This window comes from Zophobas morio, unplaced genomic scaffold (genome assembly GCF_036711695.1).
Source record: "Zophobas morio isolate AGI-343-1 ecotype UQ-CSIRO unplaced genomic scaffold, CSIRO_AGI_Zmor_V1 ptg000030l, whole genome shotgun sequence".
Lineage (NCBI taxonomy): Eukaryota > Metazoa > Arthropoda > Insecta > Coleoptera > Tenebrionidae > Zophobas > Zophobas morio.
The window spans coordinates 9256599-9277393 of record NW_026972135.1 but is presented as its reverse complement, the minus strand read 5'-3'; the positions used below and the strand labels follow the sequence as shown (position 1 = coordinate 9277393).

Sequence of the window (20795 nt, the reverse complement as noted above, 5' to 3'; positions counted from 1 at the left end):
GTGCGATAAGTGATATGTTTTTAAACTTTTGCGCTAACCGCGCCATCTTGCCACTAGGTAAACAAAACACAAAATTATTACTAACAAATACTAATAGTGGTGCCGAAGCAGGAAGAATGTCTCCAAATATTAATTCCTTTTTTGTACTTCAAATACTTCTAAGTGTAGTTTACTCCAACAAAAGTAAGTAATTTTTTGATTTTCTGCTAGCGTGAATTAAAAAAAAATGTCAAGATCACTACTAACATAGGTACATGAAATCTCTAAAAAGTTGGGTTATGCAGAATGATGCAATGAAATATAAAAACATTTTCCCAAAAGTCTGAAAGGCCTTCTACTACTTTAACGTCATTTCAATTTTTCCCGCTGCATGAATTTGACACGTCGAGACATATAATACAGTAGGGGAAAATAAATGTAAATAGAGATATAAAAGGTAAACTGATAAACTGATAAAATAATGAACATCGTTCTATTCTGGTACAATTTACCTAAAAATGTATATAGTAATATTAAGTTTCTGTAAAGTGAGATACCTACGATTTTAGTGAAAACCCAGTTTTTTTGTTATTATGTTCAGTTATGCTGCTGGAATTTAAAAAATGGTGCCGTGTGCGGTTTTAAGGGTAAGTTAAAAATTTTCTTTAGTGGTATAGGGAATCTGTTACGGCTAGAATTAATCAATTTAAACGAACGTTAGTTAACAAAAGAGTAACTTTCAAACAACGAATAGTTTAGTGTAAACATGCATCTGGAGAATTTGCTGACGTTTCAAAAAGGCAATTTTTCGTCTTCAGTAAGAGCTTCAAGATTAGTTTCCATTAAAAATTATATCCTTGCGTATTTTTCATTTTATTTTGATTTTTATTTATTATTCAATTTATGATTTATTTCTTTCCTTTTTCTACAAATTCTGTTCTGTATAAAGAGTTAAGGGATTCATTGTTCAGAGGTGAATTCTAGACTTCCTATTATTTTATCTAAGGATTGCCTTGCGCCCTTGCACCAACTTAAGTAAATTATGCCCACTAGATGGTGCGCCAGGCATGCAGGTACTAAAGTCCCTAGGTCACTAAGTAGTACTAGCCTAAAGTCACTCACTCACGATCAGTCTTGATAAGATGGTAGATTTGTTAATAACAGTTTTGACACTTCTTAGAGTGTTTTCGGTAATCACGGCCCCTGTAGACAACATGCCTGGTAAGTAGTTAACTACAAACATATTATAGTAAGCCAAAAGCTGTAAGGTTATATGGCCATCTAAAAATTATCCCATTTTTCGAGGTGAAGTTGTCGTGCTGAAACTCATTAAAGTGATTAGGATGGTTGTAATTTTTATTTCTCTCCACTGTTTGGGCACAGCATATCTCTTATTTAAGTACTAACTGAATGGTACGCGGCATTCGGCCCAAATTTATGGCATCTATGAGCTGTGGTTAGGGGTTTATTGAGCGTTTGAGACGTTCAGCTTATTGTGACGGCTATTTTGCAATGGAAAAGGTTTTAGAGTCGTAAATAACGTGTCAATTGCAGCTTGGCCGGCTGTTGTCGTTCGTTCAGGGGCGGCTTTTATAGTGGTCCAACTCTGACTTCGTTTTTATGGCACTGCAATCTCAATTGCCGCAAGTATTAGGAACTCTATTGAAAATGTAAATAGCCGTACAATAAATCATCTTAAAGGTTTATGGGCGCATACGGCCCTGTGTAGTGTAGACAGTTGGTCTCTTGATGGTTTATAACCGCTGGATTACTTGCAGCAGAGGTCTATTGTGTAACACTTAACTCCTTCACAATAGAATGCAGTCTTAAAAACGAACCAACAGTTGGAGCACTATACTAAATATCTAAATCTAAGCAAGAAATGTTTAGAAGACGATTTATTGCCAACTGGTAAGCTTAGTGCGAACCAAACAAAAAGGGTATTTATTTGCAGTCAACTACTTTTATGATGGTCATATAACTTTATTTATTTTCAAATTCCGACATACCACTTGCAGATTTTTAATTCGTGAAAGAAATACATCATATATTTTTCTTCCATGGAAATATATTCATGACGAAACTTCGTTCTTTCGTGAAATAATCAGTTTACTAAAAACTACCATCAGACACACACGTCTTGGTTCCATATTAACCACGAATTTCAAAACTTTCCAAGTTATATTTAGAGCAAGTCATAATGGTAAACACGCCCCCGTATTTGCATTATTATTGTGCAGGTTATAAATAAGTAAAAGAAGTCGAAGCACAATAAATAAAAACAGGAAAAAACGTATCAATATTCCTAGATATTCGTTTAGTGGACACTACTCATTTCCCTTGCAGTTAACGTTTCTATTTCCGTCTGTTTCCTTGTTATTCATATTCTTTATTTCTTCATTATTTATTTTGCATCTTTTGCATTTCAGTTTTTATGGCTGTCATCGCTACCAGTGATTGAAAAAATTACTTTTAAAAAATAATTCATTACAATTACTCATTTCAATAAGATAAAATTCTCCATACAAGGGTACTATATTCATAATTTAAATTTAACAATAATTGACACTCAAAATTTTCGTCAGCTAAGGCAAAGGTCTTGTTTTAAAAAATCCGCGCCAACACTAGACATTCTTTCCACTGTGGCGCTAGATGGAATTGTTGTATCCTATATGTTAGAAACATGTCTCCAAAACATGGAGCACTTTGATTCAATAGATTCAATTGTTTATTTTAATTTTTTAAAAAATTATCGAAATTTGTTTTTATCAAATCTTCATCAATTCACAAAAAAGGAATTTTTAAAATTTTTGGTTACTATACTCACCACCCTGTCAAACAGAAGTGAGCTCATACTTTACCATCTCCTTGTTTGCTCCGCCTATATTCAAAATTAAGTGATCTGATTTTTCACCATTCGTCTGTATACTTTTCCAATTACCTTCTTGTGTACTTATACTTTTCACGTGGTATTTATTTTAACTGATTTGTTACTTTTAGGTCTTCTATATTGTTTATCTTTCTATTGTATAGACACTATTTCCCTCTAGAGAAATTTAAGAGCGCCCTGCTTCGATCTGATCTCCAATGGTCTTTTTTTTTCTTGACTTTATTTAAAGCTTTTTTAGTTACTCTGCTCGTATTTCTTCATCTTCCTCTCCTCGTTGTACAATGCCATATACCATTTTTAATTAATCTGGATCTTGGTCTTGCTGTAAATTTTTATTTACAGTATTCTCTCGCCATATCTTCGGAATTTCTTTTATTTCCGCTTTCACTTGATCTTGTTCATTTGTTTTTCATCGAATTTGTTTTCTTTTTTCTTATCATAGTGACTTAATATTGTTCCAAAATATATCTATTTTTTTCTTCGTAGTTTTTGTTGACTTCTTCACCGAAATTTTCCCACGATTTCCTTGTGATTCCTCTATTTTTTTTTAACTTCTTCTCTAACGACTTTATTTTGGTCTAGTTCACTATTTATTTATATATCTTTCATACTTTCTTCTTTCTTTTATGGAGACAAAAATCCAAAAATTGCAACAGCTTAACAGCTTCAGTTATTCATTATACATATTTTTCAATTCTAGGTTGAATTCGGGTCAAATTTTCCTCCATAGATGAAGGTGAGTTTTTAGTCGATGCAATACCTGAACGCCATATTTGGTTAACAATTATTGTAATTAGAATAAACGTTTTGACTAGTATGACACTATTTTTAGTATTATTAATAGTAGTATTATAGCTAGAAAGCCTTCTGTGCAGATGTGATCACGAGAATAGAAGTTTTAGATGTAAAATGTTTCAAATTAATATGTAAAAGTTGAAAAAGTTTTCGGAAATGTATATTACGCCTTGTGAGTGTCTTTGTCGACCAAAATAGAAACCTTAATATCGTGTCCACGTTTTTCAACATTAATTATTATCGCTTTAGGTGTTCTACAAGGCACTCGCACGTTCAAAGGTAATCATCTCAGAACCAAAGAAAAAAACCTCACCATTGATATTTCCCAATGTGACCGGCTGATAATCACCCATTTAAAAAGGAAGAATGATGACACAAATTCCTCATCTAAAGCCCGCCCTATCTACAGCAACATTACTGATTGTAATCGCTATCAAATTGTGACAGTAAATGAGAAAATTGAAATTTTCCGAAATGGTAGTGTTATAAAAACCTTTGATGGTGTTTCGGAGGAACTGGTTTTCACGTGTAGCACAAACAACGCGTTATGGAACGTTTCTGGTGGTAAGTCTTTATAATAAATCACACAATTTTCAATGTTGTAGCAATTTTAAAGTTGTAAGGAATATTTGCAATTTTACAGTGCTCTAAGTGGTAGGATTTTAATGCATTTGGAGTGTCATGCTCAATCGAGTCCGCTTTTCTCCTAGTTAATAAGAGGACTGTGTGATCTATGATGACGATACAGATATCAAAATTTTGCACTTATTGCTGTAAATCTTTGTTAATATTTTTGCTTTAAAGAGTGTAAATTTTTCAACATATCGAAATCGACTCTAACCAGCAATTTAAGCAAAAAATGTGTAAATTTTAGATTGTTCAAATGGTCCTGATACAATCCCATGTGATATTTCCTGCCTTCCTGATGTATGCAAAGAAGAATACGTTGACGGCTGGAAGGAAGAAGAAATTGAAGGTAAATATGTCATATAAATATATATATCATTGATACAAATGCCTCTTATATATATGTTTCCTGAAGTTACTGTAGTTTGTAAAAAGTATTCGTTGAATGTTCAATGCAAAAAAAATAAATGACATTTGTTTGAGAAAAATGCAAAATTGGATACCTATTTCCAAAAATTTTTCTCCTCAAATTGATTTGTTGTCAAAAGACCTTCGAATTCAGAAAAATAAATTTTCATGTCGCATCTTGCAGCTAGAAACAACACGAGTAAGTCTGAAATATATATGTAGTTCAAATGTACAATTTTTGTACCTGTTGAGGGTGGCTGTTATACAGGGTTTCTATAAATGATTATAGGGTCGAAGTAGGTCATGAAACCGTGCCGCCTATCACTTTATGCGAATGTTACTAAATGCCCAAGGACTCACCATAGATACCATACGCATCTATATAACTTGTTGTCTAAGTTCTTTATATCTTATTAAAAAATAAAACTAAATCATTACAATAAAACAAATTTAACATCCTATCGTTAATGCTTTGGAGCTTTTGTTCAATTTCATGTTGCAACAAGAACTCTTGACTGCTGAAACAATCTTGTCAAAGATCTTTGTGGATTCTGCTTGACTTGTCTCAAATCATCAACAACTTCCACAGATACCAAAGGTTTTCCAGAAGATTTGCCACTGATGACACTGCCAGTTCGAACAAATCTGTCTATTACATTTCTAATGTGAGCCCCTAACGATGTTTATTGAATTTGGAAATCAGGATATTTGGCCAGATATTCTTTCTTACAAACGGTTACAGAATACAAATACTCTCCGTTTATGAATGTTATTTATATTATTTCGATAATAAGACATAACAATGAAGACGTCTTGTTCAAAAGAATAAATCATTTTCAGTCTTCGCTTCCTAGCACAAAAACAACATTTTTGTACGCAAGCACCAACGACTGTTTAACACGTGTGTAACAATTGGTCGTCGAGTTAACGGCACCTTTAGATACAGTTTTTGATGCAAAGAACATTAACAATAATAGTATTTTTGATGCATGTTTTATATTGTAATTTGTACATCTTACAGACCATCGCAATAAAACAACTCAGTTGAAATGACGAACATTACAACATCTGCTGGACAACATCCGGTTTCTTCAACAGGTCTGATAGGTAAGTATACTCGTTTCGTTTAGGAAATTATAGAGTTACGGTAAATCCTATTGTTGGCAGATGCAGTTACAGCGTCTGTTGAATGTACTTGGTTCTATATAATTTTATGAAGTATATCCAAGACGAATAGACTATTTTTTTTTCTTCTCGAGCGTAAGAAAAGGAACTGTTGTAATCGAGTCCGTTTGCCGACTCTCTACTTTTACGTTTTTTCGACCTTTCATGACCCGTTTCCGTCTGCCTGTCTGTCTGTGCGTCTGTCCGCTTGTCTATCCGTCTGCCCATCTGTCTGCCATTCCAATTTTTATTACATAAGTAATATCCTAAAATACTGGGCCGATTGCTGTCAAACTTTGTATTTAAGTATATGAGGAATATCATGTAGATGATAAAACGCTAACTAAACTTTGTCCAATCGTCCCTACCAGTAAATGTGATGACGTCACTTCAATATTGTACATATAAATGGGTTTTATATTGTATAAAATAACATAGTCTTACACGTACCTATAGTTTATGATTCCGTGTTGAGTTTTTTATCCGAAACATCTAGATTTTTGGAAGAAAGTCAAAATGATAAAACAACATTTTTTAATTTAATTTTGAATTTGCAAAACTGAATGCTTGAAAGTTATGATAAGCATAATACATTTTTATTCAAAATATATTTGCTTATCCCCTCCAAAAACTTGACGTCAGCTCAAAATTTTGCCGAATAAATCCTATCTAAAATGTCCTAAATATGATAAGTCTATACTCGTGATTTATTATTACATTAATATTTTTTAAATTTGCATAAACGGGCCAATTTATTTTATTATTTAAATTAAGAACGGCTCACTTCATTTTTTCGAAAACTTAGGGGCAGAGGGGGGATATAATGCGTTATTAGTATTATAATATAGCATAATTTGAAATACAAGTTCTCGCAAAAATGATGATTGACGTCATCAAAAAATTTTATATTCGCGTATGTTTATTTCAATTTATAGGGGTTCTCATAAAAAATATAAAATCCGCAAAATGTGTTATATGTTCCATTGTAATTCAGGAGCGAGGAAAGTTCTGTCGAAACAACGTTCAACCATTTTTTTACAATAAAAAAAACAAGTCTGTAACTGTCTCGTCACTCAAGGTTGTACCACCGTAACGTTCTTCATTACTAACTTGGACAGGAGTTGGCGTAATTCCTCTTTTTTTTCATTATTCATCTGGAATAATTGTACAATTGGGTTACAATTCTCGTCTTTTGAAAATTTCTCTAACACTTCCATGTGATCCAAACAAAGATTATTATTCTAATAATACTCACTCTGCCATATAAGTAAATAACTTATGTTGTATATAAAGAAAAAATATTGCTTACCCAAAAAAAGCAGTTTGTTCTTAATACATCATGAACATGCTTCCGTTTAAGTGTTAACTACATGATGATTTTTACAGATTATGCCACAACAGCATCCTCTCCCGTAAACAAGAACATTACAGAGAATGAAACACAACATTCCACTGATTGTAACAATATGAGTAAGCATGATGTTATACTTTGACCAGAACTCTTGTGCGGAGTCCGCCTCAGACGTCTATTGACTTCCACTAATTTATATGACGGCTCAAGACCCTTATAAACTTGCCGCAGTCGAGATGGCTGGGAGGGGGTTTGTCGAGATGGGCTGTAATAAAAATTTTACTACCATCAACTCTATTACGTTAAAGACTACAATTCAACATTACTGCCAGACATACAAGTTTACGAACTAACGTTGTTGTTTTTTTTTTTTTTAAACGGGACACATGCTTTCACAGATTTCGTTTCTTGATAAAAGGCACAAGGATCTTCTAGTCTGGAATTTTAAAAAATTACATCTTTAAGTAAAAATTGTCAAATTTAAAATTTCACCACCCAGCCATTTTTAGAGAAAGAAACTCTTAAAACATTCTTGAGTTTTTTGCAAATTTGACAACGTAATAATATAAAACTAAAAACTTTTATATACAATTCCAAGCTCTCACCTTAAAGTATTGTGGCAAATTTAAGAACAAAAAACTAACATGCAGTTATATTTTTACTTTGTGATACAAATATATAGGATGTCATTTTAAATAATTTACTTGTTAAAAAAAAATATCATATTGGTCCGTATCAAAAATTTTCACCTAATTTTCACCTCCAAACCGTTGCATTAAAAATTCAAGTGAGTCGATTGTTTTTAGAGAACCTTTTTTTAACTCCGCTTTCTATTGCCACAAAATCATTTGTTAAAAATTTGTTTTTATTTTATTGTTTTTTTAGTACTCTACATCATACTCATAATATTGGCAATTTTGATGACACTATCAATAATAATCTACTTTTGCTGTAAAGACCGACTGCATTGTCCAAGATGTACATCGGATTACTATAATAATTTCAAGATCGCTTATACAGAAAACAATGGACAAGAGACAACGTTTATCAATCCGCCAGAAGAATCACCTACAAATGCAGTAGTTCGAATTATGTAAATTTGGGTTTTACAAAGCTGTATGTTTTGTCTGTATATTTATGTGTAGCAATAAATTATTTCTTTAACGTTCGTTAAAAAAAGTGTAACATTTTTTATTAATTTTTGCTTATAAAAGATACGTTTATCTCATCGCACTACAAGCGTAAAAAAAGTGTCATAGCGTTTCATTTTTTCACGCATTTTTTCTCGGTGTGTTGTGGTAATTTGTGTGTTCGGACAATGGAATCGGACAGGTATGAAGATTTCTCGTGCACCCCCAAAAAAATTGTCAAGACGGCAAATACGGTTACATTTAATATCTATGTTCCAGAATAAAAAGTTTTTGAAATTGGTGGGTGTTGAGTTTTGTTACGAACGCAAAAAAAATTTTGTATGCGACTCGTGAGTAAAGTGGTTTTTTTTTACTCGGCGGATTTGCGCACTCGCCTTCGGCTCGTACGGCAAAGTTTCCTTCTCATAAGAAAAAGATTCACTTTACTCATTAGTTGCATAAATAACTAATTACGAAAAAAATAGTTGCTTTATTTTATATTATTTTTCAAATGGGTTTAATAATTAATAATAATTAATAATTAATATCCAACACCTCTTGATTATAAGGTCATAAAATTGCCTATTTTGGACACATTAGAAGGCCCATAAGTTACTAGTGGAATTATGAATTTATAATTAAACTGTTTTTTCATAATTAAGTTAATTAGTTTAGAGAAAATTCAACAATTTATTGAAAACAAAGAAGTTTAATACATAAAATTAGAATTATATGAATTAAACTTAAAAAAATTTTTGCATTTAATAGGTACATATACAGCAATTTGATGTAAGTTTATATGTGTTACTTTAGACTCATGAGTGTGTTGTTGAGATACATTTGAGTTCAATATGTTCTCCAGGAAGGAATTATTCTCTCTTCTTCGCCAAAAACGCGAACAAAATCACTCAGTCCAGAGGGAGCATTTAATTGCTCATCTAATAAAGTTTTACTATATTGAAGACAAAGAAACTTTAATTCTTGAATTGAAGAAAAATGATAGACGGCTGTGTTCTGAATTTTCCTCAAGACTTGACAAGTATAATAGATATGAAGAGCGATTTTTTAAGCAAAATGCCTTATGGTTGGTAGCACAGGAGAAGTTAGTATCTTGGAAAGCAGAGACTCCTTCTACGTCTGTACCTACCTTCGACATCGAAACCTTCAATAACTTCTCTAGTGGGCCGACCTAGAGTATCATTTGAAGTTTAGACATAAAAAAATGGCAAGTAAGAACCGCCGACAAGGCAGGTGTAGAAGTACGAAAAAAAAATTCAAGTAGAATTTCGTAGCAAACTTGGGTTGATTGTGGACCAACCGCGGGCAGGAGGAAGCGGAACATCTAATGGGAACACTGCAAGGCGATTTTTTGATACTCCTAATATTTCAGCAGAGATCACTGGAGTATAGGAAAATTTAATCTACAGCTTTTCTGTGATTTTTAAACAATTGCTTGTGGAGAAGAAATACAATTAGAAGCATACAATGCATACGCCATTGAAACAGCGAAAATGTTTGGCGACGAATATGGATGGTTTAACATGCATATCACGGTGCATAAAGTTCTAATTCATGGCACAATTATTATTTCATCAACTTTGCTTCCTATTGGGCAGTTAACAGAAGAGGCACAGGAGTCTAGAAACAAAGATATCCGAAAATATCGGCAATAGCATACGCGGAGATCTTCCAGAATAAACAGCAATCAGTATCTTTTAAATAGGCTTCTTCTGTCATCTGATCTCTTAATAACTTCTTTAAGGAAGGTCCACAGAAAGAAAATTAAAAAAATGCTACCAGAAGCTCACCAACTTTTAAAAAACGAATTAGAAGAAAGTAATACCGAGGAAACAGAAACGACAATTTCATCCGCTGACACAAATAATGAAATCAGTTTCGAAATGATGAAATTTAATAATTATGTATACATATATTTCTTTTAAGCAGGCTAGTTATTTTTTTGCTCTGATTGTTTCTTAATTCTTATTATATTAATAATTATTATTAAACACTAACAATTTTTAAGCATGACAATTTTTATCTTGTAATCTAATTATTTATTTTATTACCATATTTCAGCAAATTTTCGATCACAAATTTAGCAATCCATGTTTTAAAATAAAATGAATGCAATTTGACAAAGATCATCAAGTTTTTTAATGAATTTGGACTGTTTCAGAATTTTGGCGACATATTTTTGAATTCGTCCCACTGTGCATTGACGTTAAAGAAGTAACCCAATAGCGCGTCTTCGCTTACACCAGAAACATTGTTTTCTTGCTTCCAGTTATTGAAGTAATTTAATTCCTTGTAATAAGCGTCCCTGGATTTCTTCGGTAACAAACTCTATGTGGCTTCTTCAACATCTTTCGCAATACTTTCCGGAAGAGCACGTTTTCTTTCCATATGGATCAATATGACGGGTGCAGAAGCCGGTTATTTTCAAAAATTTTCTCAACTTGACGTGAACAAACAACTGCTCTCCCAAAATCTTTGCATAGAAAATGAAGCAAGGGCAACTGAAGCATTTTACAGTAACACCAAACTGACAATAAGACAATGCGGTTTGTACATTTTTAGCGGCATCGCCAGACGGCTTAATAAACAAAAACGCTATCGTAGAAATATATAAAATGTCCAATTTAAATAATGCTTAATTCAACGAGATGATAAATTTTGGGAAAATAATATGATAGAGCCCTAGAAAAATTTTATTTATATGCCTTACTTCCCGAGAGACTAGATTCTCGTTATTAAACAAGTCAACCCATTAGACAAATTGTAAAAAAAAAATATGAATTCCTTTTTTGTGCTTTTTGTGCTTCAAATACTTCTAAGTGTAGTTTACTCCAACAAAAGTAAGTAATTTTTTGATTTTCTGCTAGTGTCAAAATCATTACGCACAAACATGAAATCTGTGAAAAGTTGGATTATGCAACATGATGCAATTAAATAGAAAAATATTTTTCAAAATTCTGTAGGCCGTTCTACTACTTCGTCATTTCAATTTTTCCCGGTGTATGAATTTGACACGCGAGATATCATAGAGGAACTCACCGTACAACGTAAACAGAGATAAAGCGTTAACTGATAACGAACATCGTTCTATTCTGGTACAATTTACTCAAAAAGTTATATAATAATATTAAATTTCTGTGAAGTGAGATACGATTTTAGTGAAAAACAAGTTTTCTGTTAATTCTGCTCTTGGTGGAATTTAAAAAATGGTGCCGTGTGCGGATTTAAGGGTATGTTAAAAAATCCTTTAGTGGCATATGGAATCTGGTCAGCTAAAATTTATCAATTTAAATGAACAACGAATAGTTTTGTGTAAACAGGGATCTGGTAGAATCTGCTGACGTTTAAAAAACGCCAGTTTTCGTCTTTAGTGCGAGCTTCACGATTAGTTTACATCACAAAAATGATCTTGCGTCCTTTATTTTATTTTGATTTTTATTTATTATTAAATTTATGACTTATTTCTTTTCTCTTATTCTACAAATTCTGCTCTGTTTAAAAAATTAAATGTTTAACTGACAAGACGTCAATTCTAAGATTGTTCTTATTATCTCATCTATCAGTTGCCATGCGCCAACTTAAGTAAATTAAACCCACTAGATGGTGCATCAGGTACAGGTACTGTCAAAGTCAAACGATCAGTCAAGTTTACAAGATGTGCTTCTTAGTAACACTTTTGACACTTACCGTGTTTTCTGTATTCACGCCTGCCTTCAACATGCCTGGTAAGTAGTTACAAACAAACACATTACATAAATATGCAAAATTCGCAATTTATTTTCAAATTCCGACATACCGTCGTTTCCAAAAAATTTCAGGCAAATGACATTGACATGAAAGTCCCATTGCTTTTCATATATAAGAACCTGATTTTCTTATCTTGCCCGAAATTTTTTGGATACGACTGTACGACTTGTAAATTTCCAATCCGTGGAAGAAAAATATCATCTTATATCTTTTTTCCATGGAAATAAATTCATGACGAACTTCGTTTTTTCGTGGAATGATCAATTTAGTAAAAGTTACAATCAGACACACCCATCTTGGGTCTATATTGTCCACGAAGTCAAAAACTTTCCAAGCTATATTTAGAGCAAGTCATGTGTAAATAACAACAAGTAACACACCCACGTAATATTTGCATTATTATTGTACCTGTATGTTATAAATAGGACAACAATTCCTCTCGCGCTATCATTGATGAATTCCTCTCGCGCTATCATTGATGAAGATTTTAGGTTCATAATTTTTTTTTATTTTTGGACGTTGTATGTTTCACTTCAAGCTTTTTATTTATTTCGGATTCGTTAGTTATAACAAATTCAACACGGTCTGCTGACTTTTTAAGGATTTCTAAAACACTCGGATGGCCAGTCCTTTTATTGTCTAAATTCTCTTCCTCCTTGTTTGTTTTCACATTCTTTTGTCCAGTAGTCCAGTTAAAGTTAACATTTTTCCTACTTAAAATATTTAACGTTGTGGCAATTTTAGCAAAATTTAACATAAAATTTATTTCTTTAAAAATTCGCACTTGATAGAAGAGAGCTTTAAATTTACGTTTGGGAGCCTCCCAAAAACTTTAATTAAATTAGAATTGTGATCGTTCGAATTTCTTCCAAAAACTATTAAATCATATATGTATACAAAACAACTTTCATAATTTAGGCCTGACATTGCAATGTGAAAACGCACTAGGAGTTGTTTTAAACCCATTGGATGCCTCTTCATTTGAAATTATACTGTGAAGGGATAACTATCTTTATCTAGTTTTACTCGATAATAACCCTGACTAAGATCGACTTAAATGAGAAAAATACATTGCTCTGAAAGTGAGTCAAAAATATTTGTTATATAGGGAAGTGGAAATTTATCATCTTGAATTTTTCGATTTAAAAGACGAGAGTCGACCATTTCTTTTGATTACTTACGCCTACCTTTTTAGGTACTTGGATAATTGGTGATGACCATTCGCTTTTTGCAGGTTCAATACTGTTATTATCACATATATGACGTATCTCGTCGCCTGAGAACTTGTTTGATCTACAGACCAGAGCGCACTCAGGCCAATATCGACCCTAAGCGATTTATCTATAAGCCGACTTTCGTTAGAGCTAATCTGATACACATCCACTACGAAGAACTAACTAACTTTACAACGAATAAACAAACAAAGTTCTTGAACATCTTAATGTTATTTCTCGACTTTAGATGTTTCAATTTTTCAATATTTCAATTTCTCCATTCTTCAAATTTTTTATTCGATTAATTTACTTTTCGATTTCTCAATTTTCCGATGTTTCAATGATATGGTTTCTCAATTTTTGTTCTTTCAAATTTTACGGTTTTTAAATATTTGGATTTGTCAATTTTTCACATTTGGACGTTTCTAAATTTTCAGTTTTCCGATTTCTGAAATAATCTTTTCTTATTTTCCCATTTTTCGACTTTCCAAAGTTTTGATTTTTTCAATTCTTCAATTTTTTTTGAGCTTATTTTCGACTTTGCTTTTTTATTTTTTCGATTTCTCGATTGGAAATGTTTTTCAGTTTCGGAATTTTTTAATATTTCGATTTTTGGACTTTTCGATTTTGCACTCCTGGATTTTTTTATTTCTCGATTTTTTACTTTTAGGATTTTTAATTTTTCTTCTCTGCTCTCGACTTCTCGACTTTTTCGATTTTTTACTTTTGGACTTTTCAATTTTTCGAATTTCCAATGTTTCGATTTTTCAGTTATCCGATTTTTCAATTTTTCATTTTTTTTAATTCTGGAATTTCGATTTTTCGGTTTTTAAATTTTAAATTCTATATTTTCAAATCTTAATTTTTTGATTTTGCTATATGTGTTTTAATTGTTCGATGTTTTAAATTTTAGATTTTTCGATTTTTCGATTTTTTTATTTTTCAGTTCATCACTATTTCTATTTTTCAATTTTTCAAATTTTGACGTTGCTAAATTTTCTTCTTAAAGTTTCGATTTTTCTGCTCTTCAATTCATCGATTTTTCGACTTGTTTTTTTGGTTTTTCGATTTCACAATTGGATATTTCTTTCAGCTTTGGGATTTTTCAATATTTCGTTTAGTCGATTTTTCGCTTGCTGGATTTTTCGATTTTTCCATTTTTATTTTTTGGATTTTCAGTTTTTTGTTTTTTAAGATTTAGATTTTTTAATTTTTCGACTCTTTTATATTTCGATTTGTCAATTTTTCAACTTCTCAATTTGTCATTTTTTCGATATTTTAATTTTTAAAATTTTGGATTTTTCGATTTCTCGAGTTTTCAGTTCTTCTATTTTCTTCTTAAAGTTTCGTGTTTTCTGTTCTTCAAGTCTTCGATTTTTCGACTTTGTTTTTTTGGTTTTTCGATTTCACAATTGGCTATTTCTTTCAGTTTTGGGATTTTTCAATATTTTGTTTATTCGATTTTTCGCTTGCTGGGTTTTGCAATTTTTCCATTTTTATTTTTTGGATTTTCAGTTGTTTGTCTTTTAAGATTTAGATTTTTCAATTTTTCGACTCTTTTATATTTCGATTTATCAATTTTTCAACTTCTCGATTTGTCAATTTTTGGTCTTTACGATATTTTAATTTTTAAAATTTTGGATTTTTCGATTTCTCCAGTTTTCAGTTCTTCTATATTTTAATTTATCAATTTTCGAAATTTTTAAATTTTCGATTTTTCAATTTTTTGAGATTTTGGTTTATTGAGATTGGGATGTTTTGATGTTTTGATTGTTCAATCTCTGGGTTTATCAATTTTTTTATTTTTAACTTTTCGATTTTTCGATTTTAGTCTGTGGTGGTTTTTTTCGTTTTTTAATTCAGGAATTTTTCGATTTCTCGACTTTTTAGTTTTTGGATTTTCAATTTTTCGTTTTTTAAACTTTAGATTTTTCAATTTTTCGACTGTTTTATATTTCGATTCTCAATTTTTCATTGTTTTTATGTTGTTATCTTGTTGAATTATAGTGTCAAGAGGTAAACAATGGATCCCAGCAAACACAAAACGATAACAGTTAGATAACGACAACATAATAGTGTTACAAAAGATGTAACAGATTATATAACACTATAATAACATCAACATAACACTTATATAACTTTGTTACTGTAACGTTCTGCAAATGTTATGTAGACGTAACATAAAATAAATGTTAAACATTTTTTAAATGTAACTGAGCTGCAACAGTTATATAACAGGATTATTAATAAAAACATAACATCAACATAACGTCTGTATTCCAATTTCCACTTCAAGCAACCATAACGCAAATTACGTTATTTACTGAACATATAAAATCGTATCCTGGATTCTTTTTTAATAGAGAACATAATTTTTGGAACGTCATTTCCCCCACCTTTCCTGGTATGTTTTTTAAAGATGTATACACTTTTTCCACAATTTCCATAATTTGGTTTAATTTTAAACCTATAATTTTAAAGTGAGTTTTAATGTAGAAAGTTCATTTTTAACGTTTGCTTTATTCAGGAATTCTTGAGCTTTTTTAATGCTTTGTACATCTGTGGCTTCAAATGACATTACAACCGAAAAATATTCAATATAAGAATGATAATAAAAAACCATTATATATTTACTAACTTGTTTTAAAACATCAAAGTGTTCTGCATAAAACAATGCTGCTTGAATCCAAGTGCCCCACCTGGTTAATACAGGTTCAGGTGGGAGAGGTGTATTTGGTAAACTGTTTTAATAAAACTCTACTCTTATTGGTGCTTTTAAAAAGATTTTCTTAACATTGCTAATTATCCCATTGACATCTGGATAATTCAGTCTAACTGTTTCAGACACTAAATGTAACCCATGTGCCATACATGTTAAGCGTGTTATATTTTCATAAAACACCTTCAAATTAGTACCAGTTTTGATCATGTATGAAGCACCATCTGATAAAAACCATTTAACGTTTTTGTGTTCAGTTCCTTTTGGCCACAATAAAGCTACAAATTAACAATTAAATAAATTATAATAATTTCAATGCTTAAAATTATCAATAGCACACCCAATGATTCGTTTCTAAATCTCGAGATTGTGTTGCTATTAGTTTTATCAAGCTGCTTCAAAGCTAGTAGAAATGGACGGTCAGCTTCTTCAGAACATAACTTTCCAATTATTAAATGGGCTATGTATCTTCCTAATCTGTCCGTCGTATCATCGACGCTAGTCCATATATCATTATTGCCAATAGAATTTCTAATTTGTTTAATTACCTGTAAATTATAAAATTTATGTTAAACAATTTTTGAATAAAAATTCTAGTGCTCACCATATCGTAATCTTTTGGTTAATATTTTTTTCTCAGAGTACTTTCTGAGGGTAAATGCCTTCCTGTATATTTATGCATACATTTTTTAAACTCAGGACAACTAACTCTATTCCATGGAATATTTGCTGCGGTAAATGCCCTACATAAATCGGTGCAAAATTGCGTAAAATCATTGTCGGAACTAATGTTTAATAAAGTCTGTTTACTGGATTTATTCTCGTTCTTTTTATGTGCATCGCCACTGCAGTGTTGTTCAAAGTGTGATTTTTTTTCGCACTTAAACTAGGAAACAAAAATGTGAACATAATTCAAACTTCAGTATTTTAAATGTTTACTTACAAATTTTCCACACACTTTGCAGTATAATTCATTGTCTTTGGTTGAAGAAGGAAATTGAAAATTAGTGTCCAAATTATTCCCTAACTATATTTTGATTTTATCTTTCATGGATGATTTTTTCTTTACTGTATGTACAAAAATCAAAACCGGCCCCAGCACACTCACTAACACGCAAAGACACTCAGTATCACTAACAATAAACTTTTAAAATAAAATGCTTTTTCAGAGATTCATCTCCTTCCGGCTAGAATCTGAATGAAATGCAGGCCAGCGTTGTCAATTGGCGACGCCAACCCGTACCATTAGACTCAAGGGCGTTGTTTACAACCCATTTTTAAACAATCTGCCAGCCAAGGCAATGAATTTACGAAAAATCTGTATTGTGCAAGCACGTCTGCTTCGTTGGTCGTGGAATCCTATTTTAAGCCTTTTAAAATTTTCAATTAGGTCGTTTATTTAATACTTTAGGTCTCTAACGGTAAATGAGGCATTTTAGGTAGTAATAAGTGGCCGTTAAATAAACAGAATTTTTTAAATTCGGATAAATATATAAATTTCGCTGCAATGCCTGAAGTAGATATAAAAAGGCAAAAACCTAAAATCCGAATTCTGCTTATTAGAAAAAAAAAACCATTTCAGAAGAATGTTAATGAAATTAAAGCGTAAAAGCTGAAAAAGTTTTCGGAAATGTATGTTACGCCTTATGACTGTCTTTGTAGACCAAAATAGAAACCTCAATATCGTGTCCACGTTTTTCAACATTAATTGTTATCGTTTTAGTAGGTGTTCCTCAAGGCAGTCGGACGTTCAACGGTGCTTCTATCACACTCAAAGAAAAAAACATCACCCTTGATATTTTCCAATGTGAGCGGCTTATAATCATTGATTTGAAAATGAAGCATGGCGACACAAATTCGTCATCTAAAACTCGTCCTATCTACAGCAAAATTAATGACTGGTATCGGTATCAAATTGTGGCAGGGAATGAAAAAATTGAAATTTCAAGAAATGGTAGTGTTATAGAAAACTTGGATGGAGCTTCGGGGGAACTGCTTTTCAGGTGTAACACAGACAACGCATTATGGAAGGTTTTCAATGGTAAGTCGTTGTAATTAATCACACAATTTTGAATGTTATAGGAATTTTGTAGTCGTAAGGAATAAAAAAAAAAAGTGGTATCGTCGGTTTTATTGCATTTGGAATGTGATGCACAATGCAAATACTAAAATTTTGCACTTATCGCTTCTAACCATGCAGTTTAAATAAAAAATGTGGAAATTTTAGATTGTTCAAATGGTCTTGAGACAACCCCATGTGATATTTCCTGCCTCCCTGACGCATGCAAAGAAGAATACGTTGACGCCTGGAAGGAAGAAGAGGTTGAAAAGACGAATATTACAAAATCTGCTGGACAACATGTGTTTTCTTCAACGGGTCTGATAGGTAAGTATACTCGTTTCGTTTAGGGTATACCTCTTAAAATTTTATGATAATATTTAGTGGAGTTGCGGTAAATTCGTTTGTTGCCAGATGCAGTTACAGGGTTTCCAGAATCGACCTGTTTCTTAAATGGGGTCCATATAATTTTATGAGGTATATCCAAAACGAAAAAACTATATTTTTTTACTATAAATATATACATACATATCTCTATCCTTTGTTGTGTTGTGAGCTTACATTATTCGCTATTATTTTGGTTTAAGCCATTTGGTTTTTCGTTGATCAAGGACTGGACATTACACTACATTTCTTGTACTGCTCTAATTTTTAAGGCATATTACCAGTTTTTGCTTTCTCATTCCCTGCTATTTAACTATGTGGCTTGACAAAATTTTCATTTCACCTTTCTTTTCAGGGTTAATCATCATAATTAACACCGTTGGAGCTCTGAGCAGTTAATGAGTACATTTATTTATACGAGTAAAATGTGGAGGTAGTTCTTTGTGAAAACGTTCTCTAAGGATTAGCTAATGTTTGATCTAACACTGACAACTGTTTAGCTAATAGTTAATGGTTTACATTTTGTTACGCATACACCTAATTTTATTAAAGATCGTTAACTTAAATGTTTGTCCACTAAAAATCACTAGTTTTGTGTGGTTTGCTGTTACTGTAAATACTGTTAAAAATAGGTGTGCAAGAATTTGTGTTCAAAATCTGTAGATCATATTACTAAATAGCAGTTTTTTTTTTAATATGCGTGTAACTCCGATACACTTTACATGCTTAAAGTTTTACGAGAGTTGATTTTAAATTGGTGTATTTAAATATATACTGACAGACGATATATCTATGTGGCGATGCAAGAATAAGTAGGAGTAAGCGAAGAAAGATAAGTGGTCTCGTGGTCCAGTGGTCAGGATACCTGCCCGGCAAGCGGGGGGCGTGTGGTTCAATTCCCACCGAGGCAGTAACATTTCTCTTCGCTTACCTACATGTACATACTTTTAATAAATACATAAATTATTCCTGTTTATAATTCTTGTTTTTATACTTCCCCAGCGTAAGCTTAGAAATTATTGTAATAAAGCTCATCGTGCGAATGGGTACTTTCATTTTTACTTCCCGAACGTAAGAGAAGGAAGTATTGTAATCGAGTTCGCTGACCGACTCTCTACTTTTACGTTTTCTCGACTTTTCATGACACCTACAGGACGAAGAAATAGGTCCCCGTTTCCATCTGTCTGTGTGTCCGTCGGTCCATTTCTCCATCTGTCTGTCGTTCCGGATTTTAATTAGACAGATAATCTCCGAAAGTACATTGCCAACTTTTGTCAAATTTTGTATTATATTAGGAATATCATGTGGGTGGTAAAATGCTAACTAAAATTTGTCTAATCATCATCACCTAAAATGTGACGATGTCACTTCAAAATTGTTCATAGTAAATGCATACATGCAAGCATTCCATTCATATTTTATTTGCTTATACAGGGTGACTCAAAAAAATTAATGAAACAGGCAGTTTAGTTTATTGAATAAATTAAGAATTGCAAGACTGAATTCTTTGAAGAAATTCTGTAACTCCTCAGAATGTTGCTTTTAACAATTTATTAAAACGAGAAAGAGTAATAATTGAAAGATGTTTTGACCAATTTAAGCAAAGATTCCCGATTCTTCAGGAGACTAGGAGATTATCTCCGACCTCAAAGTATACCAACAGTGATAGTTGTCTGTTTTGTGTTACATAATGTAGCAAAATATTTAAAGTTCTGCAGTTTGATGAATTTGAAGAGCAGAATGCAGAAAACGACTATGATGCTGATGATGGAACAGCTGATTAAATGAGAACTGAAGGACAGAACAACCGAAGACAACTGGCAGAAGTTATTTATTCTCAAATTTAATTTAATGTAATTAACAAGTTAATAATAATTATTATTATATGAATCAAATAATTATTTTAAACTCAAATTAATTTCAAAATAAATCCTTAATATAATGTAGAAGTGTGAAATCGATGGTGTTCCTATTTTAATGGCTCCTGGGATTTTGTTAAAAACAGGATTGTCGTTAGTTTTTCTTTGTAGTCCTTTCATATAAGTATTACATTTTCTGCTGGACTTAATTTGATCTTTTAATTGCCCGTTACATTCAGATCCGTCTTCCTTTTAATGTTGTTTTTTAATTTTTTTTTTCATTTTTTTACAATTTTTCCAGAAGTTTTTTCAATTTCTTGGATCAACAGCTGTAGCGTTTCTGTTTTCTTTGCTTTCACTGAAGGTATCTGGCTTTTATTTAGAATTGCTGTATATTTTTGTACAAATACACTGTATAAGTAAGTTTCATATTCAGAACTTTTTTCTTTCT

General features: G+C 31.8%; 1 protein-coding gene across 5 annotated transcripts; it reads left to right on the top strand.

The window, feature by feature from the left end:
* The first annotated feature begins 1078 nt into the window (after positions 1 to 1078).
* On the top strand, positions 1079 to 19464 carry LOC135138140 (uncharacterized). 5 transcript variants are annotated; one of them, XR_010281985.1, is made up of 6 exons: positions 1079 to 1200; positions 3914 to 4228; positions 4539 to 4640; positions 5721 to 5806; positions 7250 to 7333; positions 8222 to 8393. XR_010281985.1 is itself a non-coding variant. In XM_064068028.1 (4 exons), the coding sequence occupies exons 1-4, from the start codon at positions 1122 to 1124 to the stop codon at positions 18882 to 18884; spliced, it is 600 nt and encodes a 199-aa protein (XP_063924098.1). In that variant the 5' UTR covers positions 1094 to 1121; the 3' UTR covers positions 18885 to 19464. The 5 variants fall into 5 exon arrangements, 3 of the variants coding, with proteins under 3 accessions (XP_063924098.1, XP_063924100.1, XP_063924099.1); XR_010281984.1 differs by having other exon boundaries at positions 8100 to 8393; XM_064068028.1 differs by lacking the exons at positions 3914 to 4228; positions 4539 to 4640; positions 5721 to 5806; positions 7250 to 7333; positions 8222 to 8393 and adding exons at positions 17766 to 18083; positions 18270 to 18428; positions 18841 to 19464 and having other exon boundaries at positions 1094 to 1200.
* The last annotated feature ends 1331 nt before the right edge of the window (positions 19465 to 20795 follow it).

What these genes read in the sequence shown, in the direction of transcription:
- LOC135138140 (XM_064068028.1), top strand. Translation starts at nt 1,122, where the DNA reads ATGGTAGATTTGTTAATAACAGTTTTGACACTTCTTAGAGTGTTTTCG. An exon ending in ATTATGGAAGGTTTTCAATG is followed by an intron (nt 18,084 to 18,269) that starts GTAAGTCGTTGT and finishes TGGAAATTTTAG; the next exon opens with ATTGTTCAAATGGTCTTGAG. An exon ending in TTCTTCAACGGGTCTGATAG is followed by an intron (nt 18,429 to 18,840) that starts GTAAGTATACTC and finishes CTTTCTTTTCAG; the next exon opens with GGTTAATCATCATAATTAAC.